This window comes from Brugia malayi (genome assembly GCF_000002995.4).
Source record: "Brugia malayi strain FR3 genome assembly, contig: Bm_v4_Chr3_scaffold_001, whole genome shotgun sequence".
NCBI classification, from domain to species: Eukaryota; Metazoa; Nematoda; class Chromadorea; order Rhabditida; family Onchocercidae; genus Brugia; species Brugia malayi.
Genome location: NW_025062477.1, coordinates 7,780,013 through 7,799,523, shown reverse-complemented (window position 1 = coordinate 7,799,523; position 19,511 = coordinate 7,780,013). Strand labels below are relative to the sequence as shown.

Here is a 19,511-nt window from a genome sequence, read left to right as displayed (position 1 = left end):
GGAATTCGAAATGGTAAACTAGATGAGCTGTATTTTTCTTGGCTTCACTATTTTGAGTACTTTACTCATATCTACTGTACTAAAAGATACCCGCAACCAAACTGTATTATATGATGCTATAATTAATTCACTGCATAGTTTTGACCGCTTTGATATTTCAGTGGTGTAAAGCGCCCAAGGGTACGGTATACGTTAGAAGCTGTTCATCTCTTGTTAGTTGGAGGCCAATCTCGTGGTGAAAAAGACGTGGTCATGGAAAAGTTTCGAAAATGTTGTTGTGACTTTTTCGGTGGGATATGTTCCTTATTTTCTTAACTTTGTACCATTGTTTGAACTGGTGGTATCAACTTCATAACTTAATTTCTAAAATATTTTATAATGTATAGTATTTAACGCGTTACCCAAGAATCAACGTTTTGAAAAAAAAAAAAATATTTCTGTATTTATAGCTACTGTAAAGGCGAAATACTTTCTTGCAGATCTAAAGAGAGCACCGAAATGGAACGATGCTTTATTAACTCGTTCTATGTTTAATTTCAATCACTGGGATGAACTGCATGATTTGTATATCAGTTGGCTATATGATATGCAGTGGGATGAGGAGCACCTTCCTGCACATATCATTTTGCCGGTACGACTGTAGAAAAAATGAATTTTTTATGTGCTTTTGGGCTTATCACTTCAGTTGTGTTGAAATAGGTGAAATGATATTCGTTGAACATTATCAGGATATTCATCTCTAAGTGCGTGAATTGTCCTTCTTGTCTCGGTTTTCGGGATGTGTGATAGTGAGGATTTCTTCCGTTTTCAATTTTCATTAGTCATTAGTGTCATTTTTATAAATCTGTTCATTTTGAAGTCTTTAAGCCTACAGTTTCGTTTCTCTCAAAAATTGTGAATGGTACTGCTATTCTTTCCGCTGAACGCTGCCATTTTATACGCATTCGTCCCTTACTGTTGAATAGCATTTACGCAGCTTATTTGGATGTAAGTTTTTTACAAATCGATGTTTGTGCTGTAACTGAAAGAAATTTGTATTTCTGATCTGTGTATTTCTTTCGGGAGAATATGTTGTGCCTGAGATTTGAACATTTTTAAAAATATTGCTTTGTATTGTGACACATAGCTAAAGAAATCGGAGCATCAGTAGGCTATCAGACGAGTTGTAGGACCTCGTAGAAGTGATTTCTATATTTTTAGAAATATGTTTTATATAGAGTATGTAGTGGTGTTTTTTGCTGTTTAATTTTTTTCTTTCTTTCATAGAAATTCAATGATGGGATCACAAATATATACGTAGATTATGTGCTTAAAGTCGAAACACTGGTTACTATTGGTTTGCCAATTATAGATGATTGTGTAAGTTTACGCTTAAGTTTTTTTTTTTTCAGTAGCAAGTTAGATTCAGATTTTCATGTCAAAATTTCTTAGATTTAGTTGTCAGCTTTTGTTAATGGTATCAGAATTTGTAATACATATGTGTGAATTTTCGTAGAATTCATATATGTTTTTCAGTCTCTCATTGACCTCGTCAATTTACCTCTGATATATTATGATTCTCTATTGTTATTTTACAACCAGCTAAGAAAGTATCGTTGCTCAACAGAGGAACTCATCCGGATGACTGAATTCATTTCTGGAATGTATAAGAATGCAATGTAAGTATTTCGATATTTTTATCTATTAGTCAACGCAGAGATCAAGGAAATTTATTCTGGAATTCTTTATTGTTGTGGGAGTTAAGTTGTTCTCGAGGAGCGAAGCACTAAGCAGTTTACAACCCAACGATGAAATCAATACTAACACTACGAGTTAGCTGATTGATTCCAACGGAGAAGAACGGTACTTAAGAGCGGTATTTAAAAATTTTATTAACGAAAAATGGAATGATTTAATGGCTGGCATTGCGACATTTTTTGTTGGATCTACTCTGTCTAACGCGGTTACAGATATTCTAGCGACATGTAGTTTTATTAATCATCAAACAGTGTTGGTAATTCCAATCTGCTCTTCAGTTAGTTTCAATATATTTCAGAAATGTAATTTGTGAACGTAGTAAAGTCACATTGTCTTTGGGTGCATGTGCAGTATCGTTGTCGCTTGCAAAAAGTGACGTACTGAACAGTGCAGTCCCTCATGCACGTGGTGAACTTCATTCTATTCTGAATGATGATTTATTAAAGTTAGTTCGTGCATGGGCCGGACTTATGTTACCTGAACTAAAGTTTTCTTGTACACCAGCTATGTTGGATGCAATAAGTGATACATTTAAGTCACCGTGTTCTGTTGTTACAAAAGTGCAGGATATTAAGAAACAGGTAAAAATTACTAATACATTTAAGATTAATGGAAAAGTTTTTGTAAATTCCATGTAAAGTTGGTTCGTGGATGAAGTTGATTCGTGAGCTCCCCACATCCGCATATTGTATATACTAAACTCTGAGGAAATTTTTCTTAAATTTTTTGAGGTATGAAGTGTTCTAGTAGTTCTAGTAATGTTTTTTTTTTTTTTTCATTTTGTTTGAATTTTTGATACTGGTAACCCTAACTGATGCATAAGTGTTTATATTGCATTTCGCCAATTGAATTCATATCATAGTGGTATCTGTTCGTATCGCAAGGAGAATAGAATGAATTTGAAATTTCATCGGTCTTCATTTACTTAACTGTAGAAAGGAATCTTTCACATGGAAGAGCATAAAAAGTACCTTAGATGAAATCAAAGTGTATATCAATAATTCTACGTGTGGTTTGCACTTAGTAATTGTTCGCCTTTGCATTCAAACTTATTAGTTACAAAATTATTTTGGAAAAAGAAATCTAGGATATTCGATCTCATTTTCAATTTGCTTTGCAGATGTTTGCTGCATTCTGTTCACTTTGCGATAATACAACTCGATTTGTACTTAATCAGTTATTATCAAGGTTAGTTTTTTCTAATTTTATGCCAAAGGGTTAGTGTTTCTTCTGTTTTGGTAGAATAGAATAGACCATGTCAAGAACACTCGTTTTTTAGTATACTAAAATGCTTGAGACATAAAAAAGTGTTCGATCAAAGAACTTTACTAGTGACGTTTATTAGCAAAGTATTACAATTGATATAAATTATTAAAGTAGTAGGCATTCTGCTACTTTGAATTTTCTTAATCGCTGATTGAAATTAGAGAAATTGGGAGCTGGGAGATTTCGTATTGGCATTTTATTACATTTTATTAGGGAACGAAATGAATTTAAAAATGGAGTTATTTTAGAAGTTGTGTGCGACGTCAAGAGGAAACGCGATTGCTTCTTGATTGGATGATTTTTATCCAGAGTTCGGACCTCACAGGAACAGCAACACGTGAATTGAATCAGTCGGTGTTGTCCAAAATGAATGCAGTTCTGGTAATGAGCAGTCATCTAGCTCGTATTGTTTCTACTTTATTGGATGGAATATTAGCTCAACAGATTGCCACAGAAACAAATTTACTGTATGTCTTTTTTTTCCGTATTTTAAAACAATCTGCATTATCTCCATATGTTTACGAGAATTTTTAGCATTTTACAAGAAAATCTAATAAATTGTTGAAATATGTGTTTTCAAACTATTCTGTGATCTACTTTTCAATAAACTCTGAAAAAAAAATGGCTTCTGTTGTCATTCACTTTATATTCACGCTTTTAGCAATGGTCAATCAGTTTTTTGCTCTGTCTTAATACATTTGATCTCATCACAAAGCTCTGTCAATTTGCCGTGGAATACGTTGCCAGAAGACATCTTTTCGTCCGTTCTGAGTCACATTGCGATGGATGATTCACTTATGAAACGTTCAGTACCATTTGTCAACTTGCTTTCGACCATTTGTTGCTTGAAAAGTGTGTTTCTTAATTTATAGATGGTTTCAAAACTTTAGTTTTGGCAGTTAGATTTGGAAATCCATTGTATCAGGGTGATTATTATTACGCTGTATTCACTCTTTTTTCCTGTAGGTAATCTTTTTTTCAGATTCACACTTGAATTCACGATTTCTGTCACCGCTCAAGATACATCAGAATTTACTTGTTCACTGGGTTAACGTTAGTGCAGTCCCGCTTGAGACATTTTGTATGCTGCAACCTTTGATTGAATATTTAGCAGGTGATAGGCATCGAAAGCCAAATTTCGTAGATCCAGCGTTTCGAAATTTGTTAGAACAATTGATTAATATCCTTTTTGGCGAGAATGTTCATCAACGAACAGCCGATAGTTCCTCCATTGAAGTGAAACGAAGTGATCGATGGGCGTATGCATCACTATGCTGCAGAAAAATGGTATTTATTCATCCGTGCCTTTTGTGACATTTTTCGTTTCAGAATCTAAAAAACAATATATTATAAGAAGCATTAGTTATTTTTTTCAGAACAATCAGAATGAGAAAGAAGATAATAGTTCCTCAGATCAGAGGTGTGAGCAGTTCAAAGAAATGAATATCTTCAGTAAATGTTTGTTAACATTGTTAAATATTGGTGGTCCAAAAATACACTGTCATTTAATTCAGCAATGCGCAAAGTTATTTTGTAATTTGGTTGATGTAATCCGAAAAGATGGATTGGAGGTGATGTTTAATTTTACCTGAAACATTTCATATCTTTATCTTATTTTTAATAGCCAGTTTTTGCGAATTTCCCGAATCAGCTGTGACTCTTGATATCTTGGACCAGTTGTTGTTCCACGATATATGCAGCATGCCTCTGGAATTTCACTGACCAACTTGGCAGTGATTTATGCGAATAATCCAATTTAACTGACTCAACTCCTATTTTCCAATAAGTCTTATATGTAATACATTTCAGCTTTTAAAAGGCTCATCTAATGTATCAAGTTCGCAGGTCACAACTGTTTTGTATGCGTTTTTTTTCCTGTGTAACATATTAGATTATATCGATAGTTTGTGCCGGACTCTTTGTCCTCCAAGTGTTATCAGAGACGATTCAGACGATCTTTTCACAGTTTTTACTCCGAAGCATATAATTAAGGTAGAATTGCTTTGTAGATTTTCTTATTATGACAGAGGTGTGTGTGGTTTAAATTGGTCAGTAAACTCAAAATTGCAGTGGGTAAATAATATTCGTTTAACATCTCGAATAAGAATTTCCGACAATGTGCGATTATGCAGTGTGTAATCATCGTCTTAATTAGAAGATGAAACAGAAAATGTTTCAGAGTTTAGTAAAATTACGAATATTCCGCAAAATTTATACGTAGAATTAATTTATTTATATTTTACAATTATACGTTATGTTGCAGTAGTAACACAAGTAACGGTACTTTCCGTGATGCAGGATTTCGATGTTAAAATTTTTAGAAGACGACGAGTTCGCGTAGTCGTGCATTACCACTGTGTACATTCGCTTCAACGGCGAAGCAGTTTATTCAACAGCACTGGTACAATTGTTACACTTGTGGTATGGTTGAAGGAGAAGGTGTTTGTTCAGTGTGTGCGGTTAATTGTCATCGAGGTCATGATCTATCATACAGGTGGCACTTTAAATCTTTCTTAAGCATTAGGGAAATACAGCCTGAAACTATCAACTAGTCCATTTTGAGAAATAAGAATATTATTTATCTTTTCTTATTTTTGTTTTAATTTTGTTTTTCATGAAGAGAAAATTGTTATTCTTAATTGTTATAACAAAAACAGAACTTTATCTATACTTTATAGTTGAAAACATACTTATATTCAGTTTTTGAAAATTAGACTTCCAGTGTTGGGTGTAGGTTGTGTTGCATTGAAATCTATATCTGAGATGAGTAAGCCGCTTTATCATTTAAATTTCTGTTTGACCGAGTTTGAAATGACTAACTTGCTTTATCATTTAAATCTTCAGTAAATTTGGATCATTCTTTTGCGACTGCGGAGCTAAAGGTTGTGTTGCATTGAAGTCTACATCACATCCTAAGCCGCAGCGTGTTAGTAATCAAAAATATACGACATTGCCTAGTAATCGCCTAAAATCGTCAAAGCACAGATTGAGTCTGTTTAGTCATCTGTTGGTTATAGATGAAGACAAGGCAGAAATTGAAAATCATTTGGTATGATTACTTTTTTCTTCAATTTGCTGATTTCTATGATGTTTTGCATCTAACTCGAATAATATTTTTGATTGACTTAGGCAGTTTGAGTAATGTGATGGTGGTAAGCCATTCAATAAATTCAATAAAATGCTCTGTCATTCAATAAAATGCTAATCTAAAGCAGAAGAGTTCATTTTTACTCATTTCTTGAAATTGAAAGATTTAATAGCTGCATATCTATTATTTCCTTTTATGTTATATCTCCCGAAGAATATTCCTCATGAATTTTTCGTTTTTGATTTTTGGATCTGCTCACATACCAACATCAAGTTTGCTAAATTTATATCTTATTTTTGGATATTTCTATTTTATTATCAATTTTTTTAGTGTCAGTTTATGGAGATATTGACAGCTAATCGGGAAAATATTGTATCACTGATTACTGCAGTGAAGGAAGGAGTGCGTTTGCGATCAAATAAGATCCGCGAAACACGACTAAACGATGTTGGCGCAAAACTGACACAAGGCTTGACAATATCAACAGATCGTGTTATTATGGTGTGTGGGTTCTTTGTTAAAACTGCATAGTTCCATTTGGTTTTGAAAGAATGACGTAAATGCTGATGACGTAAATAGGTGAGATATTAGATATCACTGGTCAAAATACAGGAAACTGTATTAATACAAGTTATGAAAAATAATGCATTTCTAGGCAATCATTTTTCTATTTCATCTGAAAATTTGAAGTATGAGATATTACATGCTGTGCTTATTAGGCAGTAAGCAGAATTCCGGATATTATTTTTAAAATTCAATAATTTATTTGAATTTATTGCTTTCAATTCTTTCATCTTTTAGGAGCCACTAACTGCATGTCCTAAAACTCTTTTCGATAAACGAACTGAAACAGGAAAAAGTGTAGATAATATAATAGCGTCTCTTGAAATTGGTGGTACTATTCTTCTCGCTGCTGTGCAGGAAACCTCGAAGATTGTTTTGCTAGGCATTCGATCGTTGTTGAGTGCATCTACGAGGGATTGCGATATACCAGTCAGTTCCATTTATAACCATAAGAGTTTCTAGATTTATAAGCTATTTTTGCTAATTCTGTTCATGCTTATATTTGCATATACACATCATAAAATTTGCAGTGATAAGATTGATAGGGTGATTGACACGCTTTTTGTCAGGCAGACTGAGAAGCTTTCTTTTTGGTAATCCGCTAAAGTTACTTGCGCTGACCAAATGAATGAATAAGTAGAAAAGACTATATCTTCGATACCATAAATTCTTTTATCGAGTCCAAGCAAGATAATTCTTCATTGTTCATCTGTACTGCTACCATTTTCTTATTCCTTTGCTTGCAGCGAGTTGAATTAGATGTAGCTGGATTCAAAATAGTTGCACTTGCAAGTATGAATGATTTACTAGCTGTATGCGGCTTGAATCAGTGTCTCATCCTACGGATTAGTAAGGATGGTGATGTATCTGAAAAGCAAAATGTTGAATTTACTAACGCATTTCCGTCTTATGTTGTTCCAAAGGTATGCTTTTAACTATTTTGAGTTTCACTTCATAACCACGACAGATGGATGGATAGAGTTATCTTCTTGTTATTTAGTAAATTTACTTGTAGTTTTTCGAAATTTATAACTAAAGGGATTGTCGTTTTTTAGTGCACACAATACCATTTTTTAAATTTAGTTAACTATTTATGTTGATAATATTCTTGCAAATTTAAGTTTTTCATCCGTAATTATTTTGCTTTCCCGTAACAGCTGCTTTTTTTAAGATGAGGTGGATTAATTGTAATAATAACAATATGATAGCGGTTGCGGCATTGCAGTTTATTCGAATTTATGACTTAAATTCGGCGAATGTTCCATCAACTTTCGAATTCGTCCTTCCAATGGGCGATGTTACCGAACTGGCATTTGGTATGTAAGGCGGGAGACTAAAAACTCTATTTTTTTTTTTCTTCGATTTTGGCTTTGTGCATTTTACTTATCCGTTTCCTGAAGATTATTCAAATATCCTGAAACAGATATGAACCGTTTTTAATTATATCATCTTTTACAGGTAAGCGGAACGATGGTTTGATCATTATCATTGTACTCTCGTCCGCAGGACACGTTTACATGGAGGAATTGGAAAAAGCTAGACGTGCTGATGGAGCTTCTTATTTTATGACAACAACGCTACAGTTGCCAACAACTTCCAGTGCCATCTCCATGCATTATTCCACAGAAATTCGATTTTTATTCGTTTCTATGGAAAGTGAGCTTTACTTCCTTAGATGACAAGATTTCTATAAATGAATCTACGGAATTGGTTATATTGCCAACTGTTAATCCTTACTTATTAATTCGTTTCTTTTTTATCATTTTCCGTGGGTAAACTTTGTTTCAGGTAACACATATGTATTGCACTTCAATGGTACAGAATTCGAAGAAGCTAAAAGTCTTCCATTCGACTTTCCGCTGATGAATTGGTGTGAATGCGCCGGAGTCTTTGCAGCTCTCTCGCATCCATCAAGTGCTTATGTTGTTTTCCTATACCCATATGGCAATACTCTATATACACAAACGAAGACTCTAACTGATCCTGCAACAACTCAATGCATGCTACTTGGCTCAGATTGCGTATCTCAATTTCTCATACAAATTCTGACAGATCAAAACGTACAGCTCTTTCGGAGGTTACCATCATCTTTACAAGATTACCGTAATTTGAAATGTAGTTGCCGTCCATATAAAATTAAGATACATTTGCATCATTGTTAGACCTATACTATACTTTAAGTTTTTGAAGAAGTGTCTAGAAATTTCAAGCCGAAAAAAAACAACTGTGTAGCTCTAAATATTTGAAATAATTATCATCTTTGGTTTTTGTAAGCAGTCAGAATATTAAAAATGGTTTTACACTTGTAAGATTGTTTCAAAGCAAATTGTTTTACAGTGCGTTTTGTTTTCCCTGACATAGTGGCACCTAGTGATCTTGTTTTTGTCTTGATCTTTTAGAAATTTTGAAAAAAAGATGGGAATTTCAGTTGTTGGTTAATGGAACCTGATTTTTGGGTGAAGGACGTGGAACGTTCAGTATTGGAAACAGAAGTAAAACCATGCACTATTATGGAGGATGAGATACCAGAATCAGATATGGTTACAGTATTTGAACAGTGTCGTCCAATCCAAAAATTAGAATTTTACAGTAAAGCACTTGAGCAAGTTTATGACACTGTTGAGCTAACAAAGAGGATTACCACTTCCGGAATGAGCGCTGTTTGTTTGAAGGTATGCCATGTCCTTTTTATCGTACTCGCACTGAGTGTAATATTTGTAAGGTGAGCAATAAGCAAAAACAAATCTTTGAGTTGAGAGACCAAAACATTTGAAAACCAGTTTTTTTCTGGCATTGAATTGGCTGTATCGTTAGATATAATCCCAGTTGTCTTTTAAGCAGGCTAGATATCTAAATGAAGTATGAACAAAACTTTTCAGTTTCTGTTATTAAATTTCTTCTCAATTTCAGCAAAAAGAATTTGAAGTTGTGGTGAAGAACCTGGATTGGAACTGCGTCATATGTGCATTACGCATCGAGGTCACACCAGACAAGTGTCCCACAAGTGTTACGGTTTTTGGCAAAAAGATCAACTTACAAACGAAGACGCCACGAATGTTCGATGTACGATTGACACGAAAGCAATCTATCAATTGGTAATTTTTTTTCTTCAAGTCGTTATTTCATTTCCATGCTCGTAATGTTTGTCATAGATGGCACAGTAGACAAAGACTGTAGATGTTAACATTCCCAAAAGTTAGTTTGTGTTTTTTCCTCTATTTCATTATTATTATTATTAATGAAGAGTGCTTTCTGTAATCACATCAAGTATTTAAAATATATATGCGATTTAGCTCATAGTTTTTCTGCAGAAGAAAGCAACTGGTAGCTATAGAGTAGAAAAAATTTCCTTTTTAAGCAAGTTTAAAAGGCAGTAGTGCTTATTTTCGATCTTTTAAAAATGCTGATCATTAGTCATGTTAAATTTGTTGAAATTTGCGCAGAATTATAACCTTTATATCTCTATAATCCATATTAACTTTAGTGATTCTCACAAAAGAAATCGGTAAACCTAAATTAAAGCTTTTGAAGACATGGTATTGGAGGAATAATCAATGTTAAATCTTATATGCGACTTAATGCCAAAATTTATTTGTTACTACTTATGTGTATGATTATGTATTTGCAGCAACAATGAAGTGACATTGAATTTCATTTGTAACAATGTACCTGCACAAATTTGGTCGATTAAGGTGGACTTTTTCATCTTTTTTAATTAAATTTAAATTTTTCCTTTTGGCTGATATAATATATAAACATAAAATTACATATTTCAGTGAACTTTTTACTATTTTTATATATTGCTATAAATTTTAGGTTTTCGGCAAAACGAAAAAAGATTTTGGTTTTCCTACGGCTTCCTATCGTTTTAACCAAATTATTACTCTCCCCGAGCAACTGGTTGCCTCATTTATCTCTACATGTTACAGGCTACATTATTGTACCAAACGGAAGGTTACCCTTCCTTTAAACTTTGCTCTTTTATAAGATGTTTGTGATTTCTGCTGTGTCTGCCGAAGTGTCTTCCCCAAATAAGTCCATAAATTATTTTTTCGCGAAGGGGTAATTATATATTTCTATTTTTTTTTTACAAAGGTATTTTTTCGATTTTCTGTAGTTTTAAGCCTACATAATTTTTTAGCGCATGGATTGGCTTCTATCAGTTGCATTAAATTTTACTGCTCCGGACTTTGAGCACGTTACCGTGAATCATCGAGCATTAATCCTGCTGAGGCATTTATCACCTACAACCTCGTCATTTCTCGAACAAAAGGTTATTGAAACAGTTTAGACTTTTTGAAAATATACCAGTTAATTGGTATATTTTCAAAATGGTGCTGCCAACTTATTATATTGAATTCGCTATTACCATTCATGACCCACGTCTTATGTAAATTATTAAGTCAGAATATAATATCCAGGATATTTACCGTTATTCTAACGAGTTTAAGTGCCAACAAGAAGATATTTTTTTTGTGAGATCTTAAGATCTATGATAAGTTGATACATTGTTAACAATTTTTTGTTATTTATTTATAATTCTAGGATGCTGCTTTATTTTCATCACTCAGTAACCATCGAAAAGCTGGAACTTTGCAGCTATCACTTTTCAATGCCTTTGCTACCCAGTTGAAAGTGATAACTTTGCATCGTGTGACATCTTTTCACCAGTTAATTAAGAAGCGTTAGTTTTGTTTCATAAATTCATTTTTCATTCAAAAAGTAGATTGGAATACTAATTTTAATTACAAGATACTGAAAATGCAAATTGTTCGTCGATTTCTTCCTAAGTAGTTATGATTTTTTATTTTCGAACTTGGTAAACACCACTTTATGCAAATAGCTGATAAAAATCAAATAATATATTTGTAGTACATATTGAATTTATTCGTATGTTTTTTTAATACCATTAACAATGCTGATGGTAATGTTCTTTAAACATTAAAATAATTAATATGTTAACAGCAGTGAAGTCTGTTAATCACCATTATTCTTACTAATAAATAAAAAGACACAGGCATTCATCCTTAAATGTTAATACAATCGATATTACACTAGAGAGCTTTAATTATTAAATATAGCGGGCTTCGGTTTATTAGCAGAAAAATTAACCTGAAAAAGTAATTTGTGGGTCAGGTTGAAAAATATTTAAAACATGCGTTGAGTAACTTGTATGAATCTGTTTAATTCAGTTTTTTTTAAATCAACCTCGACATTTAAATGAAATACACAAAATTTCATGATGTGTTGTTTAAATTGTTTGTTCGAGGAGGGTTACTGGAGAGAATTTATTCATTAAAGATTTGCAGCTGGAACTAGTAGCTAAAAACGAATTACGAGAAATAATTGGCTAAAATTAAAATTAAGATATTAATAAAATATAAATAAATATAAGTATTAAATTGGTTGAAAAATAGTGGTGTAAAAAGCATTAAAAATTCGGCTAAAATAATGTAATTTCTAAAAAATGTAAAAGAATTACGTGTGGAAAACCGGGAATGTAGTTGGAAAACAACAAAAATAACAATTATTTAGATTTCGGTGATATACTTCCTTTTTTGAATATCTGTGTGGATTTTATCTTCTCGAATGATTTTGCTGCGGATGCAATATTAGAGCAGTTCCTGATATCTGCTTTTGTATATCTGGCTGTAAATGTGGAAAATTCTGCAGAAATAACGCAGCTTATTTTGGAAATATTGTTTTCGGATGTTGGTATCAAATTTTTTAAACATTTTATTCCTTCAAAGTGTTTTTATGATTTAAATAGTCTAAATCGTGACTTTAGTTTTCATTTTGCTACTTACAGTCACTGTTGTCTAAAAAATAATTGCATTAATTTGTTTTATTGATTCGTGCATTCTTTGAAATTTCTGAATTCCAGAACATAGTCATTGCTCATCGTTGCAAATGTTTGATGTCATCTATAATTTCGAACTATTGTATTGCAAGTGTACAAAATCATAGCAACTTATTTTCGTTTATTGGTGCTATTACACCTACAACTTTGACGGATAAGTACACAGCTTCCGCCGAGGGACTACATATGGGTGTTGTAATCCAAGGTGCTACTGGATTTAAGCCGGCGATTATTGATGAGCTTGAAAATCAAATAAACAAGGAGAAAGGCATACCCGTTCAGCTGAACCCTTCATCAAATTTGGAGAATTTTAACAGAAGTAAATTTTCTTCCTTCGTTCAATTTTCTAAATTGGATTAATTTTCAAGTTTAAGCAAATGGAAATTTTTTCTTTTTTTTTGGAAATTTTCGAAATTTGCTCCCTAACCTATACAATTAAAATTATAGCAAGATATGTTAGACTATAATCTCCAAAGCTTCCAATTAGTTGTGATAGTGTTGTCGCATGTTGATCAGATATACTGACATTTTCATATAGTGACTCTGTTCATGTTCAGAGCTCCACTGAATAATAGTTCCAGGATTGTTTTTTTGTTTAGGTTTCAGTTCAATATCCTGTATCTACTAACGAATTTGCACGCGTCTTTTTTTTTTTTTTTTTTTAAATAAACACGGGCGGTGTACGACATTGCTAACAAGACCATATTTCATCATTTTGTAGCAGTCGTATCATGTTTGATATTCATCAATTCGATCTGACCTAAGGTTTGCCGGGAATTTCCTGAATTTTTGATAAACAGAAAATCTGAATATTAGAATTGACGTTTACGTCCGGATCTCGCGAAAAAAATATTACTTTCTTCAGAAATGGCTTGGATCGGGCAACTTCTGCTAGCTTTTGTTTCCCGACTCGATATTTGTAGTTGTGATGGTATACGCTGTTTGGCACCAGCACAGACAATACTGTTTTTGATGGGTCAACATGCTCCAGACCAACTAACCGATCTCGTAAATATGCTACTGGATTTTAAATTTTAGTTAGATGTGGAAGTATTTTTCGAAATCTCGAATTGGTCGATACATAGTAGTTTCAGATCGATTATTTAATAAGTGGGCTAGACTTTAGCAAAGTACAGACAGAAAGAACAGTGAAAGCAGAACGTGATCAAATCATTTTACGCTTAATATATGTTATCCTTGTTCAATGTACATCGCACAATTGGCCATCCATGAATAGCAGAAAGATAGTCGATGATGGAATTCAAAGTGTTACTACACCAAAAAGTGCAGAAGTTAGTTTTTTAATAGTGTGCGGAACACTTTGTTATGTTAGGAAGGCAATACTTTTTATTTGGACATTCAAATTTAGACTTAAAAAAGAAGTTTTTGGACAGAAAAGGAAAAAAAAATGAAGGGTATTCTGGGGCTTTATATACTTTGGTGGTACTGAAAACATTATTTATAAAACAGAAATTTTTAACTCCGAAAATCTGGGAAACAATTTGAGATTCATTTTGTATTTGTTTTGTTGAGGGAGTAAATATATGCTATAATTTTAAAATTCTCTATCTTGCAGCTGACTACAATATTAGATACTGCTGCTGACGTATCAGCAGTCCCGCCGGCTGGAAGTGTGGAGGATGAAGACGATGCAGAAGGTGGTGGGGAATCTGATCTAGAACAGATGGAGGATATTGAACTTACAGGTGATATATCATCATCTAGTCGTGATGCAACACCTCAACAAGATGATACTGACATGTCTGCAATGAATAATGTCCCTCAAGTGGCAAGTCAGGAACACGGTGTATCTGTAATTCCTGAGCCTCAAGTTGCTTTGGCTCTGAAAGTTGCTCATACTTTGGTAAGCATTGAATGAAGTTTTTAAGAGTGGTTCTGGGGAGATTTTCTCTTGTTTCCTTGTTCATTGATTGTCAGTTGTTTTCATGCGTTTGAATCGTCGGCGCTTTTGGCTTTCGAAATGAGCACTGAGCACTTAAGTTCGCTAATGCGAGCTTAAGAATTCTAAAATATGTTTATTTTGTTCATGAATTTCAAAAGCTCGAGTGGTATTTATAAAGCAGCTAATTCTGAAACATGTTTCTTTTGATTTCATGGATTTAATTCAAATGATTTAGGAGTCTGCTGGGGCTCTGAATCATTGTTATATTCTTTTACAATCCTTGAAAACAGAATGGACTAAGCAAATGCAGTCTGCCGAACAAACTATCCAGAAACTCTCCTCTGTTCCACCAGAGTTACAGCCTGACCTTGCACCATTATTTAATGCTCGTTCATTAAATGTCAATCCAGGAAATGTCTTCTCTATATACACAACGTTAATTGTCGAAATGGCACTTCGGTTGCCCTATCAAGTAAATTTTGTTTATATATCTCTATTGAAGTGTGTATTTAATCTGGACTGCTGTTTTAAAACCCTTTAGCAGCTTAGGAAAAAATGAAGTTTGGCTGTCAAAGTGGATTTTATGTTTTCTTATGTTTTTTATTGCTATAGATGGTCAGTCCAGTCCTTCAGGCCTATTTCTACGAAAACAATTGAATAAAATAAAGCCGATTAAATTTTTCTTTCAAAATATTAGGAAATTATTGTGTAAATCATCGGTGTCTTGAAATTGTTTTCATTTTCATCTTTTTATTACCTGATACAAATTTGACATACCATTTTTTGAAGTATTTTTGTTGTAATCTTTCGTTGATTCAACATACGTGGTCATCCTAAACCCTTTGTGAACCTTTTATGCGAAACTAAATAACTTTAAGAAATGGTTTGCTCTCAATAGATTTTCAGCTCAAAAAAATTTTGGGTGATGAGTTATTGTTGGACAACAAATGGGAGAATCTTTTATGTGATTACATAACGCAGGAGCCGTCAACAATGCGTAGACTTGCTCGGAAGCTGCTTTTACTAATGTGTGGTTCCGATACGGTGAGTTGGTTTGTTAGGTGCATGCATATATATTTTTCTTCATTTTCAAATTTATTGATCTAGTTCACTTCTAAACAAAAGAATGAAAAATTATTGTTGGTCATTTTACTACTGCTTAACTAAAGCTAAAATGAAAACCACCTTGATTTGTTGAAATGAACTTATTACATTGAATTATATAGTTATTCGATGATCTAATTCATTTATTTGTTTGGAGGTCAAGAAGCCAGATAACATTGCTTGTATTATGCATATTATTCTACAGTTTTTTAGGCCAAGTACCGACAAGTTCGTGATGAGCACATCATTCATGATTTACTAGCTAATTTGAAAAAGCGCCTGAAAAGCCGTTCAAGTTTAGAATATTTCGAATTAAGTGATATTGTTAGTCGTATCAACGGAATTGCAGCAGTTTCTGAGAGGCGCTGCGTTGTTTGGCAGAGAATATGTTTAAAAGAAGTGAGTATGTCTGTTATACGCTTCTTTAATTTGGATTGGATTTGAAATTTAAAATTGCATAATTCCTTTCTTAGTTGCCATGGTTGATGGAATTAGCGTGTATGATGCCTGATGTTGCCTGCGACGCTGTTCTTAATCTCATTCTACTGGCTATTCGAACATCCGAAGATTCCGATGATGAATTACTGTGTTGTTCACTAGTCAATATACTTTTAAGCAAGCAAAAGCCTTGTGCATTGCTCAAAAGACTGATTACGAGGTATTTTTTTTTTTATGTTTCAGTTGATCTCTGTTTTACGCCAGCGTTTGAAAAAGGAAATATTTTCCAATTTTTTCTGAGTCGTTTATAATGAATAATTTCATAATATATACCGCGCTTATTTGCGAAGTGCGCACCTTTTAAATCATTTTACACTTGAAAAACTGTTTATTTTTCAAAAAAAATTCTGCCATATAATGCTGAATATATTAAACGGAGTAATTTGCTAAACATTATCTCCTTTCCGTCGTTATTCTAACATTAGGAAATGAGCTGATTAGAAAAGTGGCCACCCTATTCTGATTTAAAAAATCAATTCTGGATTAGTTTTACAGAATACACTTTCAAATTGCAGGTTCCTGCTGGGCGAAAATGAAGAAAGACGTTGGACACTGCATGCAATTCTACGTGCTACTTTACAACTTGCTTCACGACCCAATCAACTGTTACTGATTAATTACCTGTATAAGCACACTTGGCCTTATGCACATGAAATGGGTAATCGAGCTGCACAATTAGTAGATCTTCTGTCTTACTATCTACCTCGATTTTTATCGAAGTTAGCTTTGTCACTTTTAGTTTAACGAAGATATTTTAAGCTAGTATCTGAGGACTTAAATTTTAGAAATATTTCTTCGAAGTGAAGGCTTTGCTGTTCGTTGATTTCATCCTTCGGAGCAAATCTGTAAATTTCATTTTCTAATAGAATTAGAGGTCATGTTGAGGATGTACGGGATCCCAATTCTATTCTATCATTTATGACTTGTATTAAGGGATGAATTGATTACGGTTTATAAGGAAGCTGTAGCGACGATCAATAGTGCATTATACACATTGGAAAAAAGTCGAAGTTCGGTTATTTTCGAAAAATTATGTGAATTTATCGGTAAATTTTCAAGCTCGTTGCTTTATTTATGCTTCCTTTTTTTAAATATTAACTTACATGCTTATTGCTTCCTATTATTATTTGTGTAAAGAAAAAATAATCTGGCACTGTTCTGGACAATGAATCATATGGCATCAAAGAAATTTGCATATGGAAATTTTAGGTTGGACCCAACTCTTCCTATATGACATTAAAAGCTACATTTTATGCTACTGTTATGAGGTTTTCAGGATCACCAGATATTTCTGTACTAAGTAAATCTCCATGTCTGATATGTTCGGATTCGGATCATCCAATGGAACAATTGAAATTATCAGCAATTAAATTGGATTCCCGCTTCACTACGTCGGCACAGATGATCAAATTGATGGGCCATTTCGAGGTGTTTAGATTTTTTCAAAAAAGAGTAACAGCTTCTTATATAGAAAGAGCTTGACAGTTTTTACATTATTTAGATCAGCTGTAGTGAGAATACAAAAGAGTAATTCAATACTATAAATAGCTATAGAGCAAAATTATAGGTGGCGCGAATCATCATACGTTTGAGTGAAATCAAGCGAACAAAAATGGTGAAACGCTTCAGGTTTTACTATTGCAATAAAATACTTGAATCTGCGATTGACCTCAAAAATCGGCCTGAACTTTGGGAGAAAGCAGCTGATGTTAAGGTTGTATTTATCTTTTTTGTATAGTTATGACGAAAATTTAGTTAAAACCTTGGAGAAATACATGGAACTGTGGATATTAATCTTGAGGAAGTCGTACTGAACCCAGGTATAGTTATGAGCATACCAGGCTTCTAGTCTCTTTCTTTTCTGTTCATAAGTAGCTAGTATTGATATTTTCAGTGCTTTTCAGTGCTTCATTGATAGATCGTATCAGCCATGACAAAAATGGAATTTCTCACTTCTTGTACCCAATACATTTTTACAGGTAAATAAAGGAGACACCGAAATTGATGTGCAGCTTCCAATCCCAGTTGTTACTTGTAATGTTGTTTTGGAAATGGCCGAATTTTATGATACGAACACAGCCGGAGCTGCAGATGCGCCAGAATTCGTGCACTGCCCACGGTGTTCTACGTCAGTAACACCGAATCCCGGGATATGCTCAAACTGCGGTGAAAATGTCTTTCAGTGCGTGAAGTGTCGAGCAATCAATTACGATGAAAAGGTGTTTTTTAACTTGATTAATTTTTAAGCTTTATCTGAATTCCGCTGATTTTAATGAAAAAGAAAGAAGTAGTTGAATGACTACAATGATGCTCTCGTTGTGTCTGTATTCTTCTTTTGAATGACTTAATTGTCTGTGTGTTTTCTTTTATGCAGGAGCCATTTTTATGCAATTCCTGCGGTTTTTGCAAATATGCTCGCTTGGAAGCAGTGCTGGTTGGCCGGTCGTTACCTTCAGTGCAGGCAATTGAGGACGACAATGACCGAAAAACGGTGAGGTATTCGTGCTGAGTCACTTCAATCTGTCAGAGCAAACTTGTAGGGGACATTGTTTTTTCTGGAGCGTTTATTCTGTTCATAATTTTGTTCTGCTGTCTTAGTTTAGGACGCCTAGTAAAAATACACTTTAAAGATGTCCATTTCCGGTTAGTCAGCTGCACTTACTGACGTTTATTTTAAAAACCATTGTTGATTCTGTGGGAGATTTTTGACTTTCTAATAACGTCGGTAATTAAATGTGAGTCATTTGCCTTGAGAGTTAAGAAGTAGTAATATCAACAAAACTAAAGAGAAATGTATTTTCAGACATATGCCCTTATGGAAACTTTATTGAACGACATCGAATCGACACGTTGTCATATTGGAATCATTAGAGCTTTTCTGGAAAAATGCTCGTGGGATTCAGAACCCACTATTCGACCAAATATGATCCTAAAGCACATGACTGTGCAATCATTTACAAGTTTTATGTCAAGTTTAAATTTGAAAGAGGTGTGATTTATTTAATTCAGATCCTTACCCAATATTTAATCATTCTTGAGAAGTTATCCTATTTTTTGCAGGATTATACACTTGCAACACTCTATCGTAGTGCAGAAAAATTGCATAATAAATTATGCGAACAAACTCGTCAGTTAGCAGCATTTCGAGCAGAAATTCTCCGTTACGACATTGAAAATGGCGATGAAACTTTGTCTGACAAACCTCGCACCAGTAATTTTCATTCTAACTCGTAAGTTTCTCTATGAATGTTTTCTTTTTTTTTTTAAGCTTTACTAAGCCTGTTTCTAGCGCTGTTATCTCCATTACTACTTATTTAACTCACTATTAATTGAGATCTAACTAGTGGAAGTTAAGATAACCTTGCTTTAACCTTGTGGTATTGAAGGATTCGTTCCTGTTGGCGGATAATGATGTTATTTTGGTTTCAAAAAAAAATTTTTATTCCATCAAGATCTACATCAGTACGTGTGGAATAGGTCTTATTTCGGAT

The 19,511-nt window shown here is 33.5% G+C and overlaps 1 protein-coding gene across 2 annotated transcripts in view; it reads left to right on the top strand.

Annotated features, from left to right (window-relative positions):
- Bma-ubr-4 (Uncharacterized protein) overlaps nucleotides 1-19,511 on the top strand; it is a gene marked incomplete at both ends in the record, with an annotated part of 32,509 nt that overhangs the window by 3,367 nt on the left and 9,631 nt on the right. For both annotated transcript variants that reach the window (XM_043080349.1, XM_043080348.1), the window contains 43 exons: nucleotides 162-289; nucleotides 480-631; nucleotides 868-987; nucleotides 1,267-1,359; nucleotides 1,516-1,658; nucleotides 2,036-2,318; nucleotides 2,858-2,925; nucleotides 3,252-3,470; nucleotides 3,665-3,855; nucleotides 3,986-4,290; nucleotides 4,380-4,574; nucleotides 4,813-4,995; nucleotides 5,325-5,497; nucleotides 5,848-6,052; nucleotides 6,422-6,592; nucleotides 6,893-7,084; nucleotides 7,402-7,578; nucleotides 7,827-7,971; nucleotides 8,114-8,311; nucleotides 8,444-8,732; nucleotides 9,084-9,327; nucleotides 9,566-9,750; nucleotides 10,284-10,347; nucleotides 10,472-10,609; nucleotides 10,797-10,928; nucleotides 11,201-11,339; nucleotides 12,191-12,366; nucleotides 12,540-12,834; nucleotides 13,381-13,523; nucleotides 13,610-13,807; nucleotides 14,092-14,379; nucleotides 14,654-14,890; nucleotides 15,325-15,462; nucleotides 15,736-15,921; nucleotides 15,996-16,180; nucleotides 16,536-16,739; nucleotides 16,954-17,066; nucleotides 17,297-17,448; nucleotides 17,588-17,734; nucleotides 18,000-18,239; nucleotides 18,395-18,511; nucleotides 18,824-19,009; nucleotides 19,081-19,250. In XM_043080349.1, the coding sequence (XP_042936283.1) occupies nucleotides 162-289; nucleotides 480-631; nucleotides 868-987; nucleotides 1,267-1,359; nucleotides 1,516-1,658; nucleotides 2,036-2,318; nucleotides 2,858-2,925; nucleotides 3,252-3,470; nucleotides 3,665-3,855; nucleotides 3,986-4,290; nucleotides 4,380-4,574; nucleotides 4,813-4,995; nucleotides 5,325-5,497; nucleotides 5,848-6,052; nucleotides 6,422-6,592; nucleotides 6,893-7,084; nucleotides 7,402-7,578; nucleotides 7,827-7,971; nucleotides 8,114-8,311; nucleotides 8,444-8,732; nucleotides 9,084-9,327; nucleotides 9,566-9,750; nucleotides 10,284-10,347; nucleotides 10,472-10,609; nucleotides 10,797-10,928; nucleotides 11,201-11,339; nucleotides 12,191-12,366; nucleotides 12,540-12,834; nucleotides 13,381-13,523; nucleotides 13,610-13,807; nucleotides 14,092-14,379; nucleotides 14,654-14,890; nucleotides 15,325-15,462; nucleotides 15,736-15,921; nucleotides 15,996-16,180; nucleotides 16,536-16,739; nucleotides 16,954-17,066; nucleotides 17,297-17,448; nucleotides 17,588-17,734; nucleotides 18,000-18,239; nucleotides 18,395-18,511; nucleotides 18,824-19,009; nucleotides 19,081-19,250 (7,707 nt within the window). The remainder of the gene's footprint in view (nucleotides 1-161; nucleotides 290-479; nucleotides 632-867; nucleotides 988-1,266; nucleotides 1,360-1,515; nucleotides 1,659-2,035; nucleotides 2,319-2,857; nucleotides 2,926-3,251; nucleotides 3,471-3,664; nucleotides 3,856-3,985; nucleotides 4,291-4,379; nucleotides 4,575-4,812; nucleotides 4,996-5,324; nucleotides 5,498-5,847; nucleotides 6,053-6,421; nucleotides 6,593-6,892; nucleotides 7,085-7,401; nucleotides 7,579-7,826; nucleotides 7,972-8,113; nucleotides 8,312-8,443; nucleotides 8,733-9,083; nucleotides 9,328-9,565; nucleotides 9,751-10,283; nucleotides 10,348-10,471; nucleotides 10,610-10,796; nucleotides 10,929-11,200; nucleotides 11,340-12,190; nucleotides 12,367-12,539; nucleotides 12,835-13,380; nucleotides 13,524-13,609; nucleotides 13,808-14,091; nucleotides 14,380-14,653; nucleotides 14,891-15,324; nucleotides 15,463-15,735; nucleotides 15,922-15,995; nucleotides 16,181-16,535; nucleotides 16,740-16,953; nucleotides 17,067-17,296; nucleotides 17,449-17,587; nucleotides 17,735-17,999; nucleotides 18,240-18,394; nucleotides 18,512-18,823; nucleotides 19,010-19,080; nucleotides 19,251-19,511) is intronic.